The sequence below is a fragment of the Macaca nemestrina genome, chromosome 8, assembly GCF_043159975.1.
Source record: "Macaca nemestrina isolate mMacNem1 chromosome 8, mMacNem.hap1, whole genome shotgun sequence".
Taxonomy (NCBI): Eukaryota; Metazoa; Chordata; class Mammalia; order Primates; family Cercopithecidae; genus Macaca; species Macaca nemestrina.
Window position 1 is genome coordinate 59,839,605 of NC_092132.1, and position 24,991 is coordinate 59,864,595.

At 39.7% G+C, this 24,991-nt stretch overlaps 1 protein-coding gene across 1 annotated transcript; it reads right to left on the minus strand.

Annotated features, from left to right (window-relative positions):
* Nucleotides 1-285: 285 nt before the first annotated feature.
* Nucleotides 286-18,080, minus strand: LOC105477141 (carbonic anhydrase 2). Its single transcript, XM_011733524.2, has 7 exons — nt 17,625-18,080; nt 16,277-16,474; nt 7,571-7,689; nt 6,970-7,062; nt 5,569-5,631; nt 4,144-4,299; nt 286-565 (listed from the first exon to the last, which is right to left on the minus strand). Exons 1-7 carry the CDS (start codon nt 17,656-17,658, stop codon nt 446-448), a joined length of 783 nt encoding a protein of 260 aa, XP_011731826.1. The 5' UTR covers nt 17,659-18,080; the 3' UTR covers nt 286-445.
* Nucleotides 18,081-24,991: the final 6,911 nt, after the last annotated feature.

A 24,991-nucleotide genomic window follows, 5' to 3' on the forward strand; every position in this document is an offset into this window, starting at 1 on the left:
TTTTTTCTGGTTTACATTACATAGAATCATGACTATTTTACCTGATTTGCCTTAACTAGCTCAATTTATCACGTGCTATGGATTTGCACTCAATCATTCTACTTTCCTATGTTTTAAAAGCAGCATTTTAGTGAACAATTGAGTGCTCATCACCCTACATGCTGTGAACAAAGTCAAGGTACTTTATTCTTATTTCTTATCCTATATTCTGTGTTACAGAAAAACTACTACCATAAACAAAGCACCAACCAGCCACAGCAGTTGTTTCAAGCATGACAATTGATCTAGTCTTCACATTTTATTAGTAAGCCTATCAAGTAAGAGACGAAGCGTCTAGAAAACCAGACACAAAGCAATCAGGGTCCAAATCACCAAGGTAGATCTGTGCTTAGCTAGAGGGAAACACCCGAAGATTCATTATTTGGATACAGGCTATGGGACCATCTTATTTGAAGGAAGCTTTGATTTGCCTGTTCTTCAGTGGCTGAGCCGGGCGCCAGTTGTCCACCATCAGTTCTTCAGGTTCACCCTCCCCATTGAAGTTAAGTTTACGGAATTTCGACATCTAAAAGACACAATAAAACATTGATAATTCACGTTTCACAACAGTATTCAGTTATATGCTTGTGTTGTATCTTTAAATACATTCCCCTGCCAGGCACAATGGCTCATGCCTGTAATCCCAGCACTTTGGAAGGCTGAGGCAGGTGGATCACTTGAGGTCAGCAATTCAAGACCAGCCTGGCCAACATGGCAAAACCCTGTCTCTACTAAAAAAAAAAAAAAAAAAAAAAAAAAAAAAAAAATTAGCCAGGCGTGGTGGCGCGCCTATAATCTCAGCTACTCGGGAGGCTAAGGCACGAGAATCATTTAAACCCTGGAGGCAGAGATGGCAATGAGCTGAGATTGCGCCACTGCACTCCAGCCTAGGCGACAGAGCGAGGCTCTGTCTCAAAAAGCAGAAACAAAAACAAACAAAAATTACATTCCCCAACATTCACAGTGCTGTGCATCAAAGGCCAAAATTCAATTTGATTCCTAATAAATACATAATCACATATAGATTATGTATGCATGCTTTAATATAACAAACCAATTTATACAAAATACACAAATTCATTGGGGTCATTTTTAAAGGAAATTTTCAGTGACCTTTTAATTTTAAAATCTAATCTCAAAAGTCAATAAACTCATACCTTTAGATGCAAAATAATAACAATTTTAGTTCCAAATTAAAGTTTGTTTTCTGCCCCAGGGAAGACAAACTATCACATCTGTACAATTAGATCAAGTGGTCAGGACCTGTAAGCTCTATGGGCTGAGCGACGAGCTGGCATCTCCAAATACACAAAAACACAGAAATGAATTTGCCCAGGCTGATTTGCCTTAACTAGCTCAATTTATTTCATGCTATGGAGTTGCACTCAACCATTCTACTTTCCTGTTTTAAAAATAGCATTTTAGTGAACAATTGTGAGTGCTCATCATCCTACATAGCCCTATTGGTATTTTGCCAATATATGCATTTAACATTAGAACCCCTTGTCACTGGTTGATTTTTACTCCCTTGTAAACTTGTTTCAGTTTACTGGCCACCACTGAGATACAGGAAGCCATTAAACAGTCTCCCACTTCTTCAAGGTTCTTAAAAAGTGCTACTTTCCTCCCTCTAACCAAGACTTGATCCAAATGAAAAAGGGTGGTTTGGGCAGTAATACAGCAGCCCAGGAATCAACAGCCTTTGATCTCTTTTGTCTGGTAATAGTCTCTCAATCACTCCCATAAAGCCACCTTCCATGCACGTACATTATAACATGCACAGCTATGGTTACTGAATGCTAGGGAGCATTCTAAGGATATATAGGGTTGACTCATTACAACAGAATTCCAGCAATCTGAGAGTCTATTCATTAAGTGTAATCAGGTCAAACTTTTGATCAAACTAGTATAACCGATTTCTGTTCCTCACTGCACCAATTAAATTACACTCGTCACATTAGTCAACTTGACTCATTATTTTAGCATCACAGAGACAGAGCCTGAGTATAGAAAATAAAGGTAGCAGAATTAGCAGACCCGTTTATACTGCTTACCTAAAATCCACACCCCCCCACCCCTATACTTCCTCATTAACAGACATCGGCCCTCTCCCTGTAAGCCTCAGCGGGGTAATGAAGTTGTAGTGTAAGGAAAGGTTATAATGCCACTTTGTTTTGTAGATGGAGTGTTTACGTTATAATTTAAAACATGGAATTTTTTTTCTTCTTTCACTGTGAGCAATCCAACTTTAAAGCAATAGTCTGACATTTAGAGCCATTATAGCAAATGGATTTATGGTGTATACACACCCACAGGCCGAAATGATCACATTCCCTGGCTAGAGACTAAGCAAGAAAACACAATTCTAGCCAGTGAGAAGTGAAAGGTTTGCTAGGGGCCTTCAGGGAAAAGCTTCTCCGCTCCTAGGGAGCCAATGGAAGAGGTATTCATTTCCTCCTCAAGAAGTGGTTGTTTCCAGATGTGATGCTCAAAACGCTATTGCAACTGCCTTGAAGATGAAGTCCTCACCTGAAGATGGGCAAGGCCAAGTCAAGGGAATCAGACAGAGGAGGACCTGGAGCCCTAGCTTCCTGAGCTAAGCATGAGCCTCCCTCCAGACTCCATGTTATAGGACAAGAAAAATAGCCCTATTGGTATTTTGCCAATATATGCAATTAACATTATTAGTTTAATACCACTTTCAACTTTAAAGAGCAAACTCAGGGCACAAGGATTAATGCAGTAGGTTCAACTGCCCTTATCTATATGTGTATTTCGGCCTGTGGGTGTGTATACGCCATAAATCTATTTGTTATAATGGCTCTAAATGTCAGACTATTGCTTTAAAGTTGCATTGCTCTCAGTGAAAGAAGAAAAAAAAATTCCATGTTTTAAATTACAACGTAAACACTGCATCTACATAGCAAAGTGGCATTATAATCTTTCCTTACACTATAACTTCAAGAAGCTTGCTCAAATATCTTATTACTACAAGGTCAATCTTCAAGTGACATACTACAAGACAAGCATGCTATTTTTTAGGCACACTTTGATATGCTACAAGTAATTTTCCAGTTAGATATATATTTCCTTTAAAGAAAGATGTGAAGCATCTTCAGCATTCATAAGTTCATATTCTAAAGGAGGACACAGGAATAGAATCCTTGCTCCCAGACCTGATTCTGTCCCAAGGTAGCTGAAGGGAAAACACTTCAATTTTCCTGTTTCTCAGACTGTTGTTGATCAAAGTGATTCAAGCCAGTGAAATGAGAAAGTTGGACAACATAATCTATATTGCACATTGCAGCTCTAAACCTCTATTATTCAGCATTTTTGTAGCTTTAAATCACACTATCACTACTCACATAGTGACCATTTTCAAGATTGTTGGCTCCTAAAGCTCTCCTTAAATTATTCAGGATCCAACCTCTTGCGAATCCTAAGGAATGTTCACTTTCTACATTTCAACTGTGCGCTAAGAGACAAGTCTAGGAAAAATTCATTTGTATCCACTTTTGTGGCCACTCATCAGTGACTTAGAAGCTGCATTAATCACTTGAACATCACACAATACATTGTATTGGAAATGTAAGAATACCTGCTCTAAGCCTCTAAAGCAACCTGGAGTAAGTTTTAATAGATATGTGTTCTCCAAGGGATGACTCTCACCTGTCAGGATTCAGAAATGCATTCTGATATAAATAAAACTGCAGAAAGCTCTTATGTGAGTGAGTAGTAAGCTGGGAATTCACTGATATCTATGTAACCTTGAATATGAACTCTCACTTTTCTAAGCCTCAGTTTCCTCATAACTGGCAAAAAAAAAAAACAAAAAGCATTTATTAGGTGACAGACACCTTTTTCATTGAATCTTTACAATGACTATTCAATTTTACAGGCTAAACAAACTGTGTAAGTTTATAGCTAATAACAACAAAGATTTACTGAATGCTGTTTATTTGCTGAGCACCGTCAAAGGCACTATTTCCACAGCAAGAAGTAGCAGAAGGATTAAATCTCAGGTCTCTCTCACTCTGGAGGCCAAGGTCTTCTGCCTTGACTAAATGCTCCACCTATAAACAGACCTGTCATTAGAAAACCAACCTGCTCACTGCTGACGCTGATGGGTTCCTTGAGCACAATCCAGGTCACACATTCCAGAAGAGGAGGGGTGGTCAGTGAGCCTGGGTAGGTCCAATAATCCAAGGATTCAGGAAGGAGACCACGAGGATCGAAGTTAGTGAAGTCAGCACTCTTGCCCTAGAACAAGGCAAATATGCAGGTTCAAACCGTCACATTGACACAGTAGGAGGAAGGTAGGAAAGCAGGAGACACAAATAGGTATACTCCTCTCTGATGGTCAAAAACACTTGTTAAAAGAGAGGTCCTATATTCACTGGCAAACAAAATAAAAAGAAATTAACAGAAGACATTCGACTTGAAAATATGTGGCAGGTCTTAGCAAAACAAAACAAAACAAAACAAAAACTATTTTCACATGTCCATTTTTCATGTTGGCCATTTATCTAAAATCCTTACATTCTCCATTAAGTCATTAACTGATCACACCCAGTATTTAAAGTGAGACTGCTGCCACTAAAATGAGGTGACTTCAGATTGCAATAACAGAAATAGGGTATCCCTGATGAGGAGGTGATTTTTCTCGCTCTAGGTCAGAATCAAATAACTACATTCTGTTTTGGACACTACACTTTTCAAGCAAACAGGAATGATTTATTGGAAGAGTGACAAGGTGGTGGCAAAGAGAGAAAATGATGTCATATGAGAATAGTTAAAGGGAACTAAAGATAATTAGCTTGAGGTAGGTGAAAAAACAGAGTAGAGAGAGAGTAGGGTTATGTGGAAGAGAGATCAGGTTTATTCTATGAATTCAAGGGGCTCAAGCCAGGGGTGTAGAGTGAGCATTTCAGAGGATAGATGCTGCTTCAATGTGAGGATCAGCTTTATAAAGCCAGGGCTGTCCCTGGTGATAAGTTCCCCATTACGGGAAGTGACTGTAGTGTTTAAACAGATGCTCAACGACCTCAATACAACTATGCTGTAGAGAGGATTTAAATGCAGGATGAATGAATGCAAAGAGGTTATAGAATAGAAATCTCCATGAAACAGGGCCTTGTTTATCTTGTTCACCATTGTATCTACTTGTTTGCAAAGCGACTGGCACATAGTACATACTCAACAAATATCTGCTCTGTGAGTGAGTGAATAATTTGACTAGAGGACCTTTGAACCGCCTTGTAGTCATAAGATTCTCTGACTCTTACATATGGATGTTCAAATGATGGGGGAGCAAGATTAAATAAACACAAGTCTTAGAATTATGCTAGCATTAGGATCAACTTTGTTGAAAGAAACATTAAATATTTAAGGAATATTCTACCTTTATCAACTGCTCATCCAAATATCACATGTCATTGAGACTGTGCAATTTGATCAAAAGAAGTTTCTAAAACCAATGGAGTATTGAAAATCAGTACCTTAAGGAGGTGGCAGAAAATTCAAATTTACCTTTGTTTTAATGGAGTCCAGCACATCAACAACTTTCTGAAGGCCTGGTTTAGCGCTGCCAACCTAAAGAAAAACATAAAGGGCAAGATACTATCACCCAGTTGGTACTGTACCAGTTTTTATTTTTATTTGGGTAGCTCTATTAGAAAACATCCAAATAGCCCAAATCCTCCACTTTATACATGACACCCATCAGTACTGGCTTGATGACACTGACACCATAGACTTGCCTACTTTCACTGAATCTTCAACCTGCCTCGGCTTCCACTCAGATAGTACTCCTGAAACCACTGGCTCAATTATCCCCAGTGACAGAGCTCTAACTTTTAGAATACTCTTCAAGGACTTGCCTTGATTTGGACTTTACACTACGGTCATCCCTTCTTTTTAAAAATTATCTTCTTCTTTGGCTTTCCCTATGCCTTCCAACATCCCAAATCTCTCTTAACTCTTGCCTTTTTTTTTTAGAGTCAGAGTCTTGCTCTGTCACCCAGGCTGTAGTGCAGTGGCATGATGATAGCTCACTGTAACCTCAAACCCCTAGGCTCAAGTGATTTTCCTGCCCTTGCCTCCCGAGTAGCTGGGACTGCAGGTATACACCACCATGCCCAGCTAATTTTGTGTTTTTGTGTTTGTTTGTTTGTTTTATGCCCAGCTAATTTTTAAAATTTTTTCATAGAGATGGAATGGCGCTATGTTGCCCAGGCTGGTCTTGAGCTCCCGGCCTCAAACTATCCTCCTGCCTTGGTGTCCCAAGGTGCTGGGATTATAGGCATAAGCCACCACACCTGACCCCTTTTAAGTTGTTTAATTTGCATCTCTCCCCTTGTAAAGGCCTTACATTTTGCAGTTTCTCATGATTGCCCCCTGGGCAGCTTTCTCATCTCCCTCTTGGTGCTGTACTTGGATGATTTCATAGATACCTGTAGCTTTCACCTCAACATATGAATCAGAGCTCATAAATCTCCAGTCCAGACTTTTCTCCATTCCCCTTTACCACTGTTTAGAAGGCAGCTCAACCAGTTTTGTCCCACTGTTGCCTGAAATTCACTGTCTTTCCCCTCTTCAGTACCTGATCTTACTTTATCATGATATAGTACTGTTTAGCCTCAGATTAAATGAAAAGAAAACAAACACCTAGCAGTCACCCAAGTTGATCTTTTTATGTTCTTCACGTTTACATTCAAACAGTACCGAATAAACACCTCTCCTATTGTCTTTCTGTCCTCCATCTCCACTGCAACTAGCAGATATGAAAGGAGGAGATAAACTTTAAAACATTTCAGGGACAAAGACATTTCCTAAGCTCTTTTGTAGAATGTCCTGTATGTTACAAATGTTCTGTCTGGTCATTCTTTATTAAAAATAGGAAAAAAAGAAATAATTGGGCCATCAACTAACCTTCAAAAAAATACCTAGAACGGCCAGTCCATCGGGTTGCTGCACAGCTTTCCCAAAATCCCCATATTTTGTGTTCCAGTGAACCAAGTGAAGCTAAGGTGAAGAGACAAAGCCACAGTGAGTGGTTTACACAATCAAAGCCGACAGATTTTGTCCAATGGTCTTTTTCTCACAGTAAAGGTGACTTAGGAAATTGAAAATATGGATAATTTTAAATCAAAACTTTCCTTTCATTTTAATTCTAATTATCCACAGAGTACTTGGTATAATAGCAAGTGTTTTCATCAATAACTCTAAGACAAAGAAATGTACAGTTTTGACAGAAGGCACACATTTGATATCCAAATTTATGTTAAAACAGGATCCTCTAATTTGAGTCTGTTTACTTTTTGCAAATGGTGGAGTTGGAGACAGTAGAGAAAGTTCTGCAGCATTAAGTATAATGTCACAATTAAAGGTTATAAAAAGCAAATATGAAGGTCCTTTGTAAAAGAAGTGGTTCACTGGGTGCGAGTTGAATTTACAAATTAAGCTTTTGAAATTAATGCTATCAACTTATAAACATTTTTCCCTGGAAAGAAAAAAAAAAAGTATATCTTACCTCTGCAGCATATTTCTTTTTATCCACAGTATGCTCAGAACCTTGCCCATCAAGTGAACCCCAGTGAAAGTGAAACTGAATCAATCTGTAAGTGCCATCCAGGGGTCCTCCCTTGATCACTATAATTAAAAACATATATACATGTAACATATATGTATGTATCTGCATACACATACATACATATGTATACACACATATATTCATACACACGCACATGAAACACATGTCTAAATATTACCATCTTTAGTTCTATTTTACAGTACTAAATGTTTGCCTTTCATCACATTTCACTCTGAAAATTCAATCCAGAGTCAAGTTTAGTCTATGGTGCTGAACAAAATCACTTCGTCTGTTTTTATTCCTCACATGTGTTGTCTGGAGAAAGGATGCTTTTCACATCTTTCTTTCTGAGCATACTGATTCCTTTTTCTGGATTTGTTTTAGAGTCATAGATTCAGGTCCAGAGAGAGAAAATTTTAAGTGAAACTAATAATCCCTCTGTGAATCATTTAGGAAGCACCCATGTAGCCACTGGCCAAATAATTGGTCTGCCACATACACTTGCAAACGTGGGACCGTCTGTTCTACCAAGGCCCAATGGCTGCCATACAGCCTGCTTTGCTAACCTCTGATACCAGTTCTTACACACCCGAATTTGTGAAATAAGTATTCCATTGATCTTAACATTGCAAAATCCAATTATCCTTATATAGGCTTCCCAAATTCTTTAGAATTTGGACTGTCACTGCTGCTGGCTAGCTTTGTTCCCTTAATTTTTTATTATTTATTTACATATATTTTAATTATTATTATTATTATGGTGGCTCACACCTGTAATCCCAGCACTTTGGGAGGCTGAGGTGGGCTGATCACGAGGTCAGGAGATCGAGTCCATCCTGGCTATTATTATTTTTTGAACAAAATCTTGCTCTGTTGCCCAGGCTGGAGTGCAGTGGTGCGATCTCAGCTCACTGCAACCCCCGCCTCAAGCAGAATTCAAGTGATTCTCGTGCCTCAGCCTCCCGAGTAGCTGGGATTACAGGCGTGCACTACCATGTCCAGCTAATTTTTATATTTTTAGTAGAGGCAGAGTCTTGCCTTGTCGCCCAGGCTGGTCTGGAACTCCTGAGCTTGAGTGATCCATTCACCTCGGTCTCCTAAAGTGCAGGATTACAGGCATGAACCACCGTGCCCAGCCAAAAGTTTTTATTAAACTTCTTTGACCTTAATTTACTCATCTGTAAAGTGGATACACTAAATCATTTACTATTTTACTAATAATTTATGGATCATCTTCTATATGCAGTGTAATGTGCTCTATTATCTCTAAGAACTTAAAATTCTAACTTGATAACTATTCCATGATTCTACTATTTTGGCATTAATGTAACTTCACTAAGCCAAATCAGTACTAAAACTCACATACTTGGGCTACGAACTATCTGTACATAATTAACAAGTTGCGTCTTGACAGAGGATTAAAATAGTGTGAAATCACTCTTTCTCCTCCCCTCCACCAAGAAAACTCTGTACCTAACTTTATATATATTAATGGGATTTAACCAATATATTCAAAAGCTTTTAGAGGTAGTTTAGTTCTACAATTTAAATTTTATTTTTCTAGTACTGGGAATTAAACATCTGTTGCTATAAGTGTATTTTATTAGCTTTACTTTATAATTCCATAAAATAACGACCCCAAATTTACTTTGGCATTGCAGAACAAAGGGATAACTTCTGTACAACAAGATTTGTTCATGAGCTTCACCTAAATATGCTTACATGGTAGCAACACCCATTCATCTATTCAAAGTGAAACACTGCTTTGAAGATATTTAAGCAGTGAGGTCTTTCTGTGGTTCCTGATACAACCTCTGGCTGCCAGATCTGTTTTACAGTAGGCCAGGATAAAAAAGGAAGAATGAAAACAGAAAGAATTATAAATGGTGTTATGTTTCAGATCTGCTAAGAAATATGAATTTGGATGTATTCTGACAAAGTCACATCTCTTGGAACACCAAAACAACTTATTATGACAGTATGTTTCCTGATAATTCTATAAGGAAATATTAGCTTCTAATTCTAGACTCTTTAAGAGAATGAAAGAATTCTCTTTTTTTTAATAATAATATACCCTTAAAAATTAAATATATGTTCATGAAATAAATTAATACTGAAAAAAATCCTTTATAATAACTCTTTAAAGCTAGCAACCAACTGGCTGATAATAAGAAGCAAATGTCATTTGTCACATCATTAATTCTACCAAGTGGTAAAACTAACTAAATAAAACTATACTAAGCATCTTGAGATAACCAGTTTTCCAAATGTAGCTTCTTTCTCCCCAATGAAGAATCATAGCAGGATCTTACATTTTAAGGAGAATAAAGTTTATTGCTATTTCTTATTCTTATTCTTTCTCTTACAAATCTTAAAATTTCATCTTAATTTGTTTCTAAGAACATTTAGAATTAGGCAAGAGTGTGTGCAAACTTTTATTAAACAATGCTTGCTAACAGCTAAGACAAAAAAAAAAAAAAAAGAAAAACTACTCTGGGCTCAATGATTAAACACATTCAGTGCTAATCTCCTATCACCAGATACCTGTTTTAGCCCCTGTTAAAATAAAACTCATTGCTATGAAGATTAGAAACCCACTGTAACTAGAAAAAGTTATTAAATCCTTAACGTTTACTTGCTACAGAAGGCAACAATTCTAGCAAACTCTTAGCATGGAGTTTAGTCAATGAAGTCCTTCAAAAACATGGTTATAATAAATTGACATAAACTCAAACTTTTTATTTGCGAAAAATAAAAGATAATATTTTGGTTTAAGTTAGGGACTTTATGCTATATTCTGGATCTACTTATTTATTTAAATAACTCCATGCCTTTTTCTAAACTGTTGCAGTTTAAAATGAAATCTATTTTCTAATGTAAAAATAATTTTTTAAAATAGCAGAAATTGCTAACTGCGTATTTTTTCTCTGTAAAATCCAGCCATGGCAGTGGCGCTTTAAAGAGTCAATGGTTTATTGTGCCCCAGAAATGTGTTTTGTGCGGGATGGAGACATAAATACAGTTTTCTACTCTAACGTTTTTTCAAGACCTCCCAAATTTAATTTAAATTCAAATCTCAACATCAAGAGCTCCAGCCAATTTTAATTTTCATGATCTGTCATCAATTATACATACTCTGTATATAACACAAAACAAGCACTAAGTGTAATGTTATAGAATAATCTGTCTGCCTATACATATTATTTGAGGAAATTATATAAATTACTTTTTGAGAAAAATAAGAGATCTAGCAATATTGAAGTGAATCACATTGCTTACACAAATTAAAAGCTGAACATTTAATATTTTTTAATTTTTTCTCCCTACTCACTTAAACTAAATTAAGATGCACTGAAGTGACAGACTAAAGACCTTAATGAATGTCAACAGTTTCCTTTAAGTCCAAAATATAAATAAACTAGTCCCAATAATCTTTAGTTTAAAAATAAATTTTAAATGATTTCCTACTAATGAAGCAAATGATTAATTCTACAGAAAACATGTCATTTTCGGGACTATCTTTTCTATAAATAACCTGAAAATGTTAAAATCATGTATTACTGTGTTGACTGTTGGCAGCAGCCAATAATCCTAAGGCTACGTGACAATATAGACAAATCTGGGGATAAAAAACATACACGTGTTCCATTTGTTTTAAAGCAATAAGATGTGTAGCTGTCACTTTCGCTAGAGTAAACACTGTTGAAATTCAACAGAAGTTGTGGTTTAAGCTATGTGGCAATTACATAGGAGTAAAAAAAGAAGCTGTTTTGATGTGAATATAGTAACTACGGTGTTTAGAATATGTTGGTCCATTTTCTAGGTATTTAGGGTTTTGCTGACACCATGACTGTGTGCATGACAAGCCCTTTCATTTGTTGCCATGCTTTCTTTTAACTTAGGACTGCTGTGGAAGAAAACTTTTAGAGCTTCAAAAGCAAGTCTCTGAAAGGCAAGCAGGATCCATGTATGAAGATCCATTATGTCATACAGACAATGGGTCACTTAGAAAGAGCACAGGTAAACTCATCCAGCTTCCTTTAATCTTTTCTTGAAATAACAAACAGATTTTTAAAATTTCAATTTCTAAAAAACAGAAATGATGTAAGACTTGGATAAGAGTTGGCCCAATAATTCTGGCATTGGCTTTCAAAATTTGTCCCTAACTTTGCAATAAAGCAGGAGAGTATTAAACTCCTTAATAAAAGTTAATAAGTTAGCAGGAGTTAATAATTTGACTACTATTCTTTTCTCCTAGATAAGGCCATTAATAAAACATCTCAAGCAGGGTGAGTTATTATTTAATAAGTTTTTTTAAAAACCTAAAGGGATTAGCAATTTTTCATTAACTTAAGGTGAATTTAAGGTGGCTTATTTTCAAAGGAATTTAGAAGATTGATCAGAGCTCTAACCCAAGCTTCTAGTTAAATCCTATTAACTCCACAGTTTAAAAAATTCTCTCAAGCTTAAATCAGCAATAAAGTCAACCCACTCAGTTCCTGATACCCAAGTACCTAAGTTTGGATATGAGAGAACATTTAAAGCATATTGGAAAACCTCAATTTATGAGAAGTTCTAGAAGGCTGAAATCTCATTAAGACAAAGAAGACAGGTAAATGAAACGCATTTAAATGCAGGAAATAAGAGGTATAGGAAATCTAAAAATGTTACCACCACAAAAATAACTCCTAACAAAAAGATGTTAAACTGTTGATTTGTTAAAATTAAATGAGTGAAATAAAAAACTCTTTGACTGAAGTGTACAGAAAAAAATGCCAGTTTTTAAAAAACATGGTATGTACAAACTAAATGTCAAATATGGTTATCCTTCAAATATTTTTATTCAAATTCTATTTTTAAGTGATTGCTATTTAGTCCCTCCAGCAAACTGGCAAGGAGATGACTTAGCAAGTTATTTAAACTCTTCGGCTTCAGTTTCTTCATGTTTATTTTAGGTGAGTTTAACTAGAGTATCTCTACTCTTTGTTTTGGCTTTGAGAGCCTAGGATTGTCTTATTTTAAAAAAAAAAAAAAAATTCTAAAGGGAGTTTTTCCACATGTTTTTTCTTTGTGTGTGGTTTTGTTTGTTTGTTTGTTGTGAGATGGAGTCTCATGCCATCGCCAGGATAGAGTGCAGTGGTGTGGTCTTGGCTCACTGCAACCTCCACCTCCCGGGATCCAGATTCTCCTGCCTCAGCCTCCTGAGTAGCTGGGGTTACAGACGCATGCCACAACACCCAGCTCATTTTTTTTGTATTTTTAGTAGAGACGGGGTTTCTACTACTGTTGGCCAGGCTGGTCTTGAATTCCTGACCTCAAGTGATCTGCCTGCCTCAGCCTTCCAAAGTGCTGGGACTACAGGTGTGAGCCACCATGCCTGGCCCCCACATGGTATAATTTTTAAAAATTTCTTCTGTAGATGTCTTTTCCCTTAATATTGACATTGTAATATATTCTGCATCCTTGTTTAACCGAAGTAACTGAAAATGTGGAAAAGAGAGGCAAAATTACAAAGGAATCTTTCCTATGCAAATGAGGGCAAGTCCTTCCTGACCTTGCTTTGAGTGTGCCTTCTTGCCTTTCTGGAGCACATGCTGTGCTCTCTTAAGTCCCCTGGTATTTCCTATCTCCCTTTGCCTGGACTCTTGTCCAAGACATCAAAATCCTTCAAGCCTCCACATAAGCCTTATTTACCCTGGAAAGTCTTTCCTGTCTTACACAGTTAGACTGCTAAGCCTCCTTCATGTTTCCATAGTTCCTCGGAATACTTCCTTTCTGCACTTATCAAAGTGGCAGTCAGGGTCTACTATTTCTATGTCTTTCTACTTTAGATATTTCCAGCATGGGCTCCGGGAAACAGGAGAGGGACCAGGCCTCCACCCTGCTTTCATGATGATTAGCTTCCCATGCATTTAAGTGGTGTTAGTAATGATTTTTTTTTTTTTTTTTTTGTAGAAGAACTAGGTGGATAATACATGTGTCTCTAAAGGCATGGGTGGGAGCTCCTACCTAAATGCCATGGTTTTCATCTGTTTCACAATCTAAACATGGCCAACTTCTTTCAAAATGTATGCATTGCTCTCCACAAGAAATAGCTGCTAAAAATGTAGCTAGACCCAATTAGTTACTGCTTATGGAGAAATCCGTCAAAGTTTAACAGATTCATGGTAAAATACATAACTATATAATAACTTCATACATAAAATAAGTACATATTCAGTATGATAAACAGAATGCTTCAGAAAATATAAAAATAAAATTTTAAAATACCATCCAATGATGGGAACTAATCTTAAAGCTGTTAAAGAAAAAGTTTATTCAGAAATCTTACCTCAGGTGCAACATTTACAGCAATTGTCTAATAGAGGCGGTCGAAGGGTTCAAATTGTGACAACAACAGAGGCCATTTATTGAGGAACTTCTATGCGCCAGGCACTGGGCTAGGTGCTTTACATATACTGTCCCATTTCATCCTTCCACTGTGGCAGATACTATTGTTACTCCAACTTAACAGTTAAAAACAACTAAAACCTAGACAGTATTACTCGCAAAGTCTCTGAGCTAGTTGTCGGCAGAGCTAGAACTCAACTCTAGGTCTCTCTGACCCCGGTCTATGCTGATAACCACCAGACCATATGTTCAAATCCACTTTCCAATAATATGTATTACTAGAATAATTTATTTCACTATCCATTTTCTTTTTTTTTTTTTTTTTTTTTTTGAGACGGAGTCTCGCTCTGTCGCCCGGGCTGGAGTGCAGTGGCCGGATCTCAGCTCACTGCAAGCTCCGCGCCGGGGTTTACGCCATTCTCCTGCCTCAGCCTCCGAAGTAGCTGGGACTACAGGCGCCCGCCACCTCGCCCGGCTAGCTTTTTGTATTTTTTTTAGTAGAGACGGGGTTTCACCGTGTTAGCCAGGATGGTCTCGATCTCCTGACCTCGTGATCCGCCCGTCTCGGCCTCCCAAAGTGCTGGGATTACAGGCTTGAGCCACCGTGAGGACGATAAGGAATCTCATCTGCTTTCATTTATTGGAGATTTGTTTCTTCAGCGTTCCAAAAAAGACTCAAAGTATCTAATTTCTATGTAGCATCCAATGAGATACAAAATGTGGTAGACATTACATCCATTGAAAACAATGACATCATTGTGGCTCTTTCAAAAAGCACAGCTACAGACTAAAGTAGCTCACTTCTTTTGGTTTGTAAATGACTAGACATGAAATGTTATAGTATCCTTTCTGTATGTGTAATACCTTGAGACCTTTGGCCTTGTCATGTTATAAATATACAGTATTCTTTACAAGGAAAAAAGTGTTTAATTTAATTATATAACACTGTTCCTTTGGAGTGAGAGAAATGCTTGGGAAAGCAATGTAGCAGAATCACTGAACTGTCTTCAATGTACAACCTTGACTTGATTCTAATAAATCATCATACTGTGTCAGAATGTGTGAGTATGATTGTGAGTGTGTGTGTGTGTATGTATGTATGTGTGTACTGGGGACGGTGCACACAGGCAGGCACAGGTAGGTTGAAAACATTTCTCAGATGATCTCCACATTATCCCCCATCTAATTGTCTTCCAGAATCACCATTTCAGAAAGCCAGGTGTTTACAAATTTTTTAAAAGTTGAAAGGAGGGAAAAATTCTTTTTACAAAACCAAGCTGACTATATAGGATAGCTGCTGACAAAGAATAGTCAACCCAAATGGTTATAATTGCATGTTATACAATATATTAGTACCGTAGGTCACTACTCCAAAACTTTCTCATTTTGCTGCACCACTCCCCTCACTCCCACCACCAAACAAAATGTGTTTGCAGCACCATTTCATTCAATGACCTTCCGAGGAAAGCACTCAGGAAAATAGGGCACTGGCAATTAAAGTAACTGCTGAGCAAAGAAGGCAGCTACTATGTCTGAATGGGATTGTTCTCTTGTTTCAAAGAGAGAGAGATTAAAAAAAAAAAGCAGCATTTTTTTTTTTTTTTACAGTGAGCATCCTGTAAACAGCTCTATTACAAATAAATATGGTAATTGGTTTTGTCAGTAACGGGCCAGGTATGTCCACCAACTCTACAACATCTTCGTTTGTGGAATGAATTTCTGAGTAGATATCAAAATATGCTGCCATCTTTATCACACTAGCCCAATCTTAAGAAATACCCATAACATTTTCCAAGAATTTCAGCATTTTAAATTGGCATGTTTTTTGTTACTCTTCTCGCTGCTACCTTGAAGATAAGGCTCACTAAGATATACTTTTTAATGGATACGCATCAGCTCTGGAAGACAAATATTTTACAATCTTAAAAGTTCAATTAGTGCAAATCTCATCATGATTGATCTTTATTGCTAGGGGACTTTGTGCCTTTTGTGACTTTTCACAGGCATATCGCAGTTATTCAATGCCCTACATAGAAGTCAGGGATTTCACAGAGGAGAAACGGCCCCGGGACACTTCAAACTAATTAGCCTACTTCTCAGAATCTGAGACCTAATGAAAATGATCAGGGTGGCATCCTTGAGTCCTGAGACAAACTGTGCTATTAAGAGGGTTCCTACCACTGTTCCTGGCTCCTTCCATTAAGCTCGGAAAACAGCTACTGTCTGAAATACACAAGTTATTTTCTAAACACTGACCTGCTTTGTCCTGAGAGTCATCAAACTCCACGTTGAAAGAATGACCATTGTTGAGGATCCTCAGAGAAGTTGCTTGATCATAGGAAACAGACAGGGGCTTCAGGGAAGGGTCATACTTGGCTGTATGAGTGTTGATGTCAACAGGGGACTGGCGCTGTCCCTTGGCAATGGGGAAGTCCTTATGCCAGTGCTCAGGTCCTGGGGGAAAGAAGACGTGTGAATCCCCCATTGTAGGGAAAGGTAGACCCAGACCCCTAGAGAACAATCATTCCGGAGCCTATCTGCTCAGTTCCAATTTTAGAAGCACCACTTAACAGTGGGGTAAATTTTGGCAAAACACGTAATCTGTGCCTCAGTTTCCACATTTGTAATATGGAATAATTAGAAATTTACCTCATAGATGTCGCTGTAACAATTAGAATTGATATATGTAAAGTTCTTAGATCACTGAGTGCTATATAAATATTAGCTATTTTAAAGTCGTTTTACTGAAATTCAGCAAGTGAAGTTGGGCAGACACTAATGTCAGGGCTTGTGGTTGGGATTTTGGGATATGCAAGCTCACTTAAGACATTCAAGGAGATCCGGATCCTTTCCTCACTGCCCAGGCCCGGGCCCACCCCTCCTTTAACCGTCAGGGTCCCCACTACCTAGGAAGCCCCACACCTTCCAAAGATGCGCTAGGTGCGCCAGAGGCATGCTTCTCTGCTCCGCTGGCTCGGAAGAACCAGGTCTGAGGCCAAGATAAAACCTGATTCCTGGTGTCCGACCCCCTAACATTAGAAGTCGAGAGATGAAGGGAACACTCGGAAATCAGCGCCATGGATTCAAACCAGCACTGGAAAATGCCCCGGGACAGTTCGTGCTGAGCGCCTTAGCCACAGGTGGTGCTGAAACTGCAGGGGTGTGTGGGGGTGGACTGGGGGGGGGGGGGAGGGGAAGGGGGAAGGGGAGTCTCTTAATTTCTCTGCGATCAACAACTAGAATTTTCCGTTAAAACCCTTCCCCGCCTCCTCCTAGGTCCGGTTAAAATGATCCCCCAGGTCGGGACCCGGGAGGGACTGTCCTCGGGTCCCGCGGCCAGGGCTGCGCCTCCCCTCCTTCGGGCCCTGTGCGCCTCGGGCGGACGCGGGGATTCCTCAACAGTGGCCTCGCAGCTGGGGCAAGGGGGTTATCCCCGGCGCCGGGGAGCCGCGAGCGGAGTGAGCGCCCGGGGCGCACCTGAGCATCCAGCGCTCCCCGCGGCCGCAGTAAACAGCATGTGCGGGTGCTGTGGGCCCCGGGCCGGCATCCAGGCTCGGGGATCCGGGATCTGGGGGCCGCCGCGCCGGCCACCGCCGGCACTCACCGTTGTGCTTGCCGTACCCCCAGTGATGGGACATGATCGCGCCGGCGGTCTGGGCTGGCCAGGAATCGGCACCGGTCTAGCGGCGGCAGCTCGGGCGCCTGCACTGTATGTCCGCGGGTCGTGCCGGCACCGGCTTTTATAGGCTCCCGCCAACTTCGTGCTCGGGGGCGGCCCGGGGGAGGGGGCCCGGATGGACCTAGGCGACAAGGGGAGGAGGTGACGGGCGGAGGTGATCTCCCCGCGCTCGGGGCGGGCCGGGCGGGCTAGGCTCCGGGGGCGGGGAAAACGCCCTCTGGGCGGGCGTTCAGCGGGGCTCCGGGGCTCCTCTCCCGTCGCCCGGCTCCCCTCGGCCCGCGTCCGGGCCCCAGTGTCCTGGGCTGGCAGCGAAGCTTGGATCTCTGGGCTCGCGTCGGCTGCGGTGGCTCCTGGGCTCCTCCGTCCGACCCGGGCCGCGGAGCGTCTACGCGCACCCCATCCCCCTCCCGGGCGCGGAGTCTGGCGGCGGCGGGGACTGCTCGGGACCCGGACCCCCGGCGCCTTTCATCCCCTGTCCCCATTGTGATCTGTCTCCTGGCCCTGGAGCCCTTCCGCCCCACCCGCGCCGGGGTCTCCAGCGCAAAGGGCTCCGTTTCTGGTTTCCCCGGCCTGGGGCTGGCAAGCTGGGTTAGGAGCTATGACCTTGGGGCAAATAGGGATACGATCCTGGAGGCGCAGGGGAGCGCGCAGCACTGAGTGCTGAGAGCCACGCGCCCTCTGCTGCACGGCCGTGGAATAAAACGAGACAGCGGCGCCACAGTCCCCTGCCCGCAGCCCACGCTCGGGCCAGCCTGGAGGATTGCATTTCCTCGTAGGCTGGCAGAGCCTCAGACGAAGTGTTCATCTTCTCCTTCTACTTTCCTTCTCTTTAAAAAATTAACGTGGGTGAGGAGATGTCCTAAGTTGAGTACATATTGATTTGAAATAACCAAAACTTTTAACAAATCACTTTTCTCGGAAGAATCTAGTATGAGAAAGATAATTTCTTCCAAAGGTAAGAGAAGTTCCCCGGCTGGCCAAAAAAACTTGGCATCTGGCATACCTAGGAATCATTCAAAATAGTTTAATAGGAAGGACATTTTGAGGCCCAGCCAGCATTATGACTTTAGTGGGTCCTATGGAGTTTCGCCTTGGGGGTTCCCTTTTTCGTAAACACGCATTTATACCTACACTGAGATAAAGATAAATACCTTAATATTATATATTTAAACATTTTCCTTGATCAAAACATATTTGTTTCTTTTTTGTTCTTAGTTTAAAAGGAAACATTTTCCTGAGCATCTAAAAGTATTGTGGACCTGAGGCACTGTGCTTACAGGGTCTAATGGGTAAGTGAGGCTGTTTTGAGATATAGACAGAATTCATTTCCTACAAGGGACTTTGCCACAAAAAAAAAATCCGGGGGATTGTGGGAAGGAGTTCGGTTCTGTGGTCTCTGCAATCTCTGAGGGCAATAGTATTAGAGTTACAGTTGGGGAAGCAGGACACAGTTTAATGTGATTGTGTCGGCCTTGACATCACATTACTTACATTTGAAAATATATAGATAAATAAAAGGTAAGTTATTAGTGTACATTTTTGCAATATTTATCTCAAAATCACTCTTTACTATTTATTTCAGTCAATTTCACCCAAACAAATACGATTCATGTTTAGACTTACTTGTTCTTCTTCTAAGATTCTAGAAAATTGTGTGCTTCTGCTTATGTGGGTTTTGGGTTGATGTCACAGGGAATTCTTAGGCACGAAAGCAGCAATACATTTTTAAAATTTTTAGGACCATTGCAAAATGGAGTTTATTTGTGCCTCTGTAGGTGCATCCTATCTGTTGGGTCCCAGTGAGGTAACTTTGATTCTTTACATAATTTTCCTTTTTTTCTTTTTTTTTTTTTTTTTGAGACGGAGTCTCGCTCTGTCGCCAAGGCTGGAGTGCAGTGGCCGGATCTCGGCTCACTGCAAGCTCCGCCTCCCGGGTTAACTTAGTTGCTGTGAGACTCTTCACTTGGCCCTGGGGATATGGCGTTGATAGGTGCCAAGAACTGAGTACAAAGTTTATGAATGTAGAGTGGGTTCCCGGGATTCTGTAGAGGGAGCCAGGCTATTTGATCAGCAGAAATGCTTGTCTTTCGTTTTCTGTGAAGCTGGATTATGACTTTCCTAATAGGGATGAAGTAAGAGCATGTTTGATTCTTAAATATGTGTAAAACTTCAAACACCACCAAACTGCAGTTCACCAAATGGATTATTGTTGTGGGAATTTTCCCTTATCTCTCACTTCTGGAAAGTGAATTAATTCTCAGTGGGAGCAGGCCCTCCCCACAGAGCTGCTGTTAGGGAGAGTATCACATGTTCACCACAGGGTGGAGAGTGGTTTGCCTTTGGTTACTCGGAAGCAATCTAAATTTTTTAGTAGCGTTTTTGGTAGTACAGTGGTTGGCTTAGCATTGTTTTATTTTCCTAGTCAATTGTTTTAAATGGAGTTAACTTTATGCATTCACATCAGTCAGTCCCAATCTAACTTTATTTTACTGAAGGCATTCTTAGCAGGCTGTCATGATTCACTGGCTGCAAAAGACTACTCTAATACTGGATTTGTTAAAATAAAAATAATACTTATCTTATTATGTATCTATGTTTCCATCAGAGGGAAGGATTGGCTCATTTCAGAATAATCCTAAGTAAAGGAACTGACAGTAACTGGAGTAAAGTACTTTTCTTTGCCTCAGAAAAAAAAAAAAAAATCAGTCAGTATATCAGGAAAATGTAATATAAAAAAATCTTAAAGTCTGTGTTCCAATTATTGGAATACAAAACTTCTAACATATTAATCTTAGTAAAAATGTAAAAGAAAAAGTATTCGCTTTTTCTCAAAAAATGTAAAGATATTGTTAAGATATTTTACAAAGTGAGATATACATTATTTATTAAATATTTAATTAAAAAGCTAATAAAAAGCTAGATATTCTCATACTTGTTACAATTATAGTGTTAAAGTAAATATCTGGGACTGGACTCAGTGGCTCATGCCTGTAATCCCAGCACTTTGGTAGGCCAAGGCAGGCGGATTGCTTGAGCTCAGGAGCTCAAGACCAGCCTGGGCAACATGCAAAACCCCATCTTTATAAAAAATAAAAAATTTGCCAGGCATGGTGGTGTGCCCCTGCAGTCCCAGCTGCTTAGGAGGCTGAGGTGGGCGGATCGTAGCCCAGAAAGTCGAGGCTGCAGTGAGCCATGATCATGCCACTGCACTCCAGACTGGGAAACAGAGTAAGACCCTGTCTCAAACAAAATAAAAATAAATAAATATCTATGGAGGCCAACAGCCACTTGTTTCTTGGGGCTCCCATAGATCTTTGCGTGCACATCCTTCTGTCCTAATATTAGCAGTTCTGCATTGTAATCAGATACTCTATTGTAATCATTGGCTTATAATCCAATGACCCAATAAACTGTTGACTGCTCATTTGTAAAGCAGGAATAATGACACCCACCTCATTGTTGTAAGAATTCAGTCGGTGAGCATAGGTAAATCACCTGTCACGTGTAGGCACTCAGTAAATGATGGCTATTCAGTTCCTCCTAGACAGTGCTAAACAGTTAGAAAATAATGTAAGGAGTGCAAAATTAAACACCTGGGCCAGGTTCAAGGGAAACATTTAAGAGGAATGAGTCTCCAGCAGCAAGAGGCGTTTTTTTTTTTTTAGCTGTTTTTTATTTTTCAGTTTTTATTTTTTTGTGGGAGGACAGAGGAGTGTTTGTGTCATGGAGATGTGCATTCTACCACACTTGTGTTTTTCTTCTTACACTGTGCCCCCTGAAGTTGGGTACTGTGTCACATTATTTATCTCTGTATTTTAGGCACCTAGCACCCTTTACCTAGGCTGAGTCCCAGGATACATGTAGTGGCTACTCACATAGTACTCCTTGAAATTATAAACTTTGAAAAATCCAAATGGAGATAACGGCAGTTTCACTTTGCAGAAGTTAGTAAATAATTTTGTTACAGATTACAGTTAGCAAATAACGTTGTGCTAAAATTAGGTTGGTTTTGAATCTGGATTAATTTACTAGCTTTGTAACTTTGGACAAATTGCTTGATTGTGCTAAGATTCAATTTCCTCGTCTGTAAAACTAGGGTAACAGTAATACCTACGTCACAGAGTTGTGGTGAGGACTAAGATGATACAATGTGTGTGAGGGATTTAACCTAGTGCCAATAGTTAGAACTTGATCAATGTTAGTTATCATTACTACCATTACATGTTTCTCAGCTCCTATTTTGTGCTTAATATTTTCTATGTGATAAGTGGGCTACACAAGATGACTCGTGTCTTCATTCATTCACTCAGCAAATCATTCCGAGTGCTATTATGTGTCAGGCATCAGCACAGAGGCTATAGCCATAAACCAGATCAACATAACTCCTGCCCTCACAGAGTTGACATGGGGATGGATGAGGGTGCTACACAATAAATGACTCAAAAAAAAAAGTAAATTTCCAATACTGAGAATTAGTATGAGGAAAGTAAAACAGGAATGAGGTAAAGAATAACAAGTGAGGAAATCCTACTTTAGATGCAGTGATTATAGAAAACCTATTGAAGGAAGTGCATTTGAGGAACCACTAAAAAAAGATCTGGGGAAGGGCATTTCAGGCAGAGGAAACAGCAAGTATAAAGGCCCTGAGAAAGGAAGTTTCTAGAACAGAAAAGCTTGTGACTGGAGCATGGCGATTGAGGAAGAAAAGACAGATAGTGACGTCAGAGAGAGTCAGGGGCTACAGCCTGCAGAGCCTTGCAGACAATGATAGCAAGAAAGGATTTTATACTGGTTGCACAGGGAAGCCACTGGGGAGTGGCTTATGCACAGGTGTATTATGTGCTGGGTGGGTGTAATACAAACTGCAACAATATCGCATTGTAGAATTAAAAGAAGTTTGGAGGTTAACTGGTCCAATTCTTTATTTTATAGATGAGGAAACTTGTGGAAGTCCCCAGATACAACATGCTGTTCCCTAGCTCCTTGCTTTTATTCATCTGACAACTTCCTTTACAGAAAGATCCAAACTCCTTCTTCTGACTATAAAGCCATTTAATCCTGTCTCTGGCTTCCCACTTGGGCTCTGAGTCTCTCAGTATTCTTCTTTGGTAAGATGGGAGGCAGCATCACATGTGGTCAAGAGCCCAGGTTTTATAGTTTGGATTTGGCTTCTAGGACTTCTTCACTACATGATCTTATATTATTTGTTTCGCCTTCTCAAAGCTCAGTTTCCGTATGTGAAATGTAATGAGTACCCAGGGCTGCTGATTGTGTCAAATGGACTAGTTTGTGCGAATTGGTTGTGTGAATGAGCATGATGCCTGGTATGTTAGCTGCTCCATTAGGATTCTTGTTATTGTAGTCAAAAGCCATAGAATTGTGAAATGGGAATCGACTTTGTAATAAGACAGACCTGAGTTCATACTCTGACTCGAACACTTACTTGCTGCCTCACCTTGAGCAAAGTAATCAATCCCTCTGAACTTCACGAGCTTTATTTGTGGATGGCGACTGGGCGGAGTGGGGTGAAGGGAATTCTACCTCCACAACGTGATGAGCATGAATGTCTGGAAGATGCTAGATACAATCCTGGCACATTTTCTTTGTTGAATAAATGGTATGATTGTCATCGCATGTAATGTTTTCCATTGTCAAATAACAGGTTGACCTTTCTAGTTCTCTAGCTTGGATGAAAATTCACATGTATTTAGTTAACATTATTTGAGTTCCTGATCTATAAAAACAGCTAACACTTATTGAAAACTGATTACGCACCAACACAATTCTGAATACTTCACATAGTCCTACTCTACAGCTGGTGACATTGAGGCATAGAGGTAAGTCAGATTACCCCAGGTAACTCAGCTAGGAAGTGATGAGGCCAGCTATGAAACCAGACAGTTTGAACTATTAGCCATCTGCTGTGTTGTCTCTCCGAGGGCCAGCAAAGTGCCTTCAAGGAGTTTATAAAGGCACCTGCCTTGTCATGATGGAATAGCAGTGCATTAAGATTATGTAAGCAGTACTCCTCTATAAAATAGAATGTTCTATCAAAATGCTGGCCATTTTTAGGGTTTCCTGCTAAATTCCTTTTGACTATTTGGGGTAGCAGGGGATAACAATAACTTTACATATAATAAACAGTTGAATTCAACTTCCCTTAGTAAATAACTTTTCAGACTTTTAAAAATGTAGTTTCTGAATGTGTCTTTGTTTTTTCATAATGACTAGCAACACTTAACTTTTCTATAAGTAATAAAATCTATTTAGTTTTGAAGAGTAGTGGATGAATTCCAAGCTCATTACCTAGTTTCATTTCCAACCAGAACTGGAAGAAGTATTAAGTGGGACAATTACACTAAAAATACATAAAGTACACATTTTAAATATTTTATATTCCAGAACAGCTGCCACATGTGATACTAGCATCAATCTAATAAAAATAAAAGTCCACCTCTTCTTAGAACATAGCTTCTCTGCTGGAGGCAGTTTTGCTCCCCAGGGGGATGTTGACAATGTCTGGACACATTTTTGGTTTTCACAGCTGGGGGAGACAGGGATTGTGTGCCATTGGCCTCTAGTGGATAGAGGCTGGGGATGTTGCTAAACATCCTACAATTCAGAGAATCACTTACTGACAACAGTGAATTTTTCTGTCTGAAACGTTAATAGTACCAAGATTTTGGAACCCTACCTTAAGAGTATACATAAGGTAATGCTTTTGTAAAAGGTCTGTGTTAGAGTTGCATATGTGTCCAGCAACATGTGAGCCCTAGGACAGGGCTTTGCCCATAATACTCCCTCGCTTATCTTTTGTTTATTGGATTGGATAGAAAAGAACAAAATCCAGCCTCTGCACCTTAAGATTGTTGTCTCTTCACTTTGCTTCAACACACTTCCAATGATGGCTTTGCACCTAAATCATAGTGACTTGGTTAAGTTAATATTAGCTTCACCACATGATTAAACTTCTCTTTTGCTTATAAATCACCATTTTGTATAGGGGAATTTTTGACTTCCCTTTAGTTATAAGAATAATTTAACATTTTCCATGCAAGGGGAATTGTAGGCATTACGAATAAGTTTTTTCCTCCTGTTCAAGGGCAGGAGTCCTCATTCACCAGTGTCACTAACTGACAACTGTCTTAAGAGTATACAAGTGGAAAATCAGCACTTTATAATCCTATAACATATGTGGATAGGCTATAGGAAACAAAGATAATTATATTTTATAACTCTGTAGTTTTCTCGTTTGTGTTTATCCAGGTTGATTCTAAAGAAGATAGAAAATC

Excerpts from the sequence above, each read along its gene's own strand:
- LOC105477141 (XM_011733524.2), bottom strand. The coding sequence starts at position 17,658 with ATGTCCCATCACTGGGGGTACGGCAAGCACAACG. Across the intron at positions 5,632-6,969 it reads TTCTAGGTATTTTTTTGAAG|GTTGGCAGCGCTAAACCAGG; the intron begins GTTAGTTGATGG and ends GTTTTTCTTTAG. Across the intron at positions 4,300-5,568 it reads TGGACTCCATTAAAACAAAG|GGCAAGAGTGCTGACTTCAC; the intron begins GTAAATTTGAAT and ends GCCTTGTTCTAG.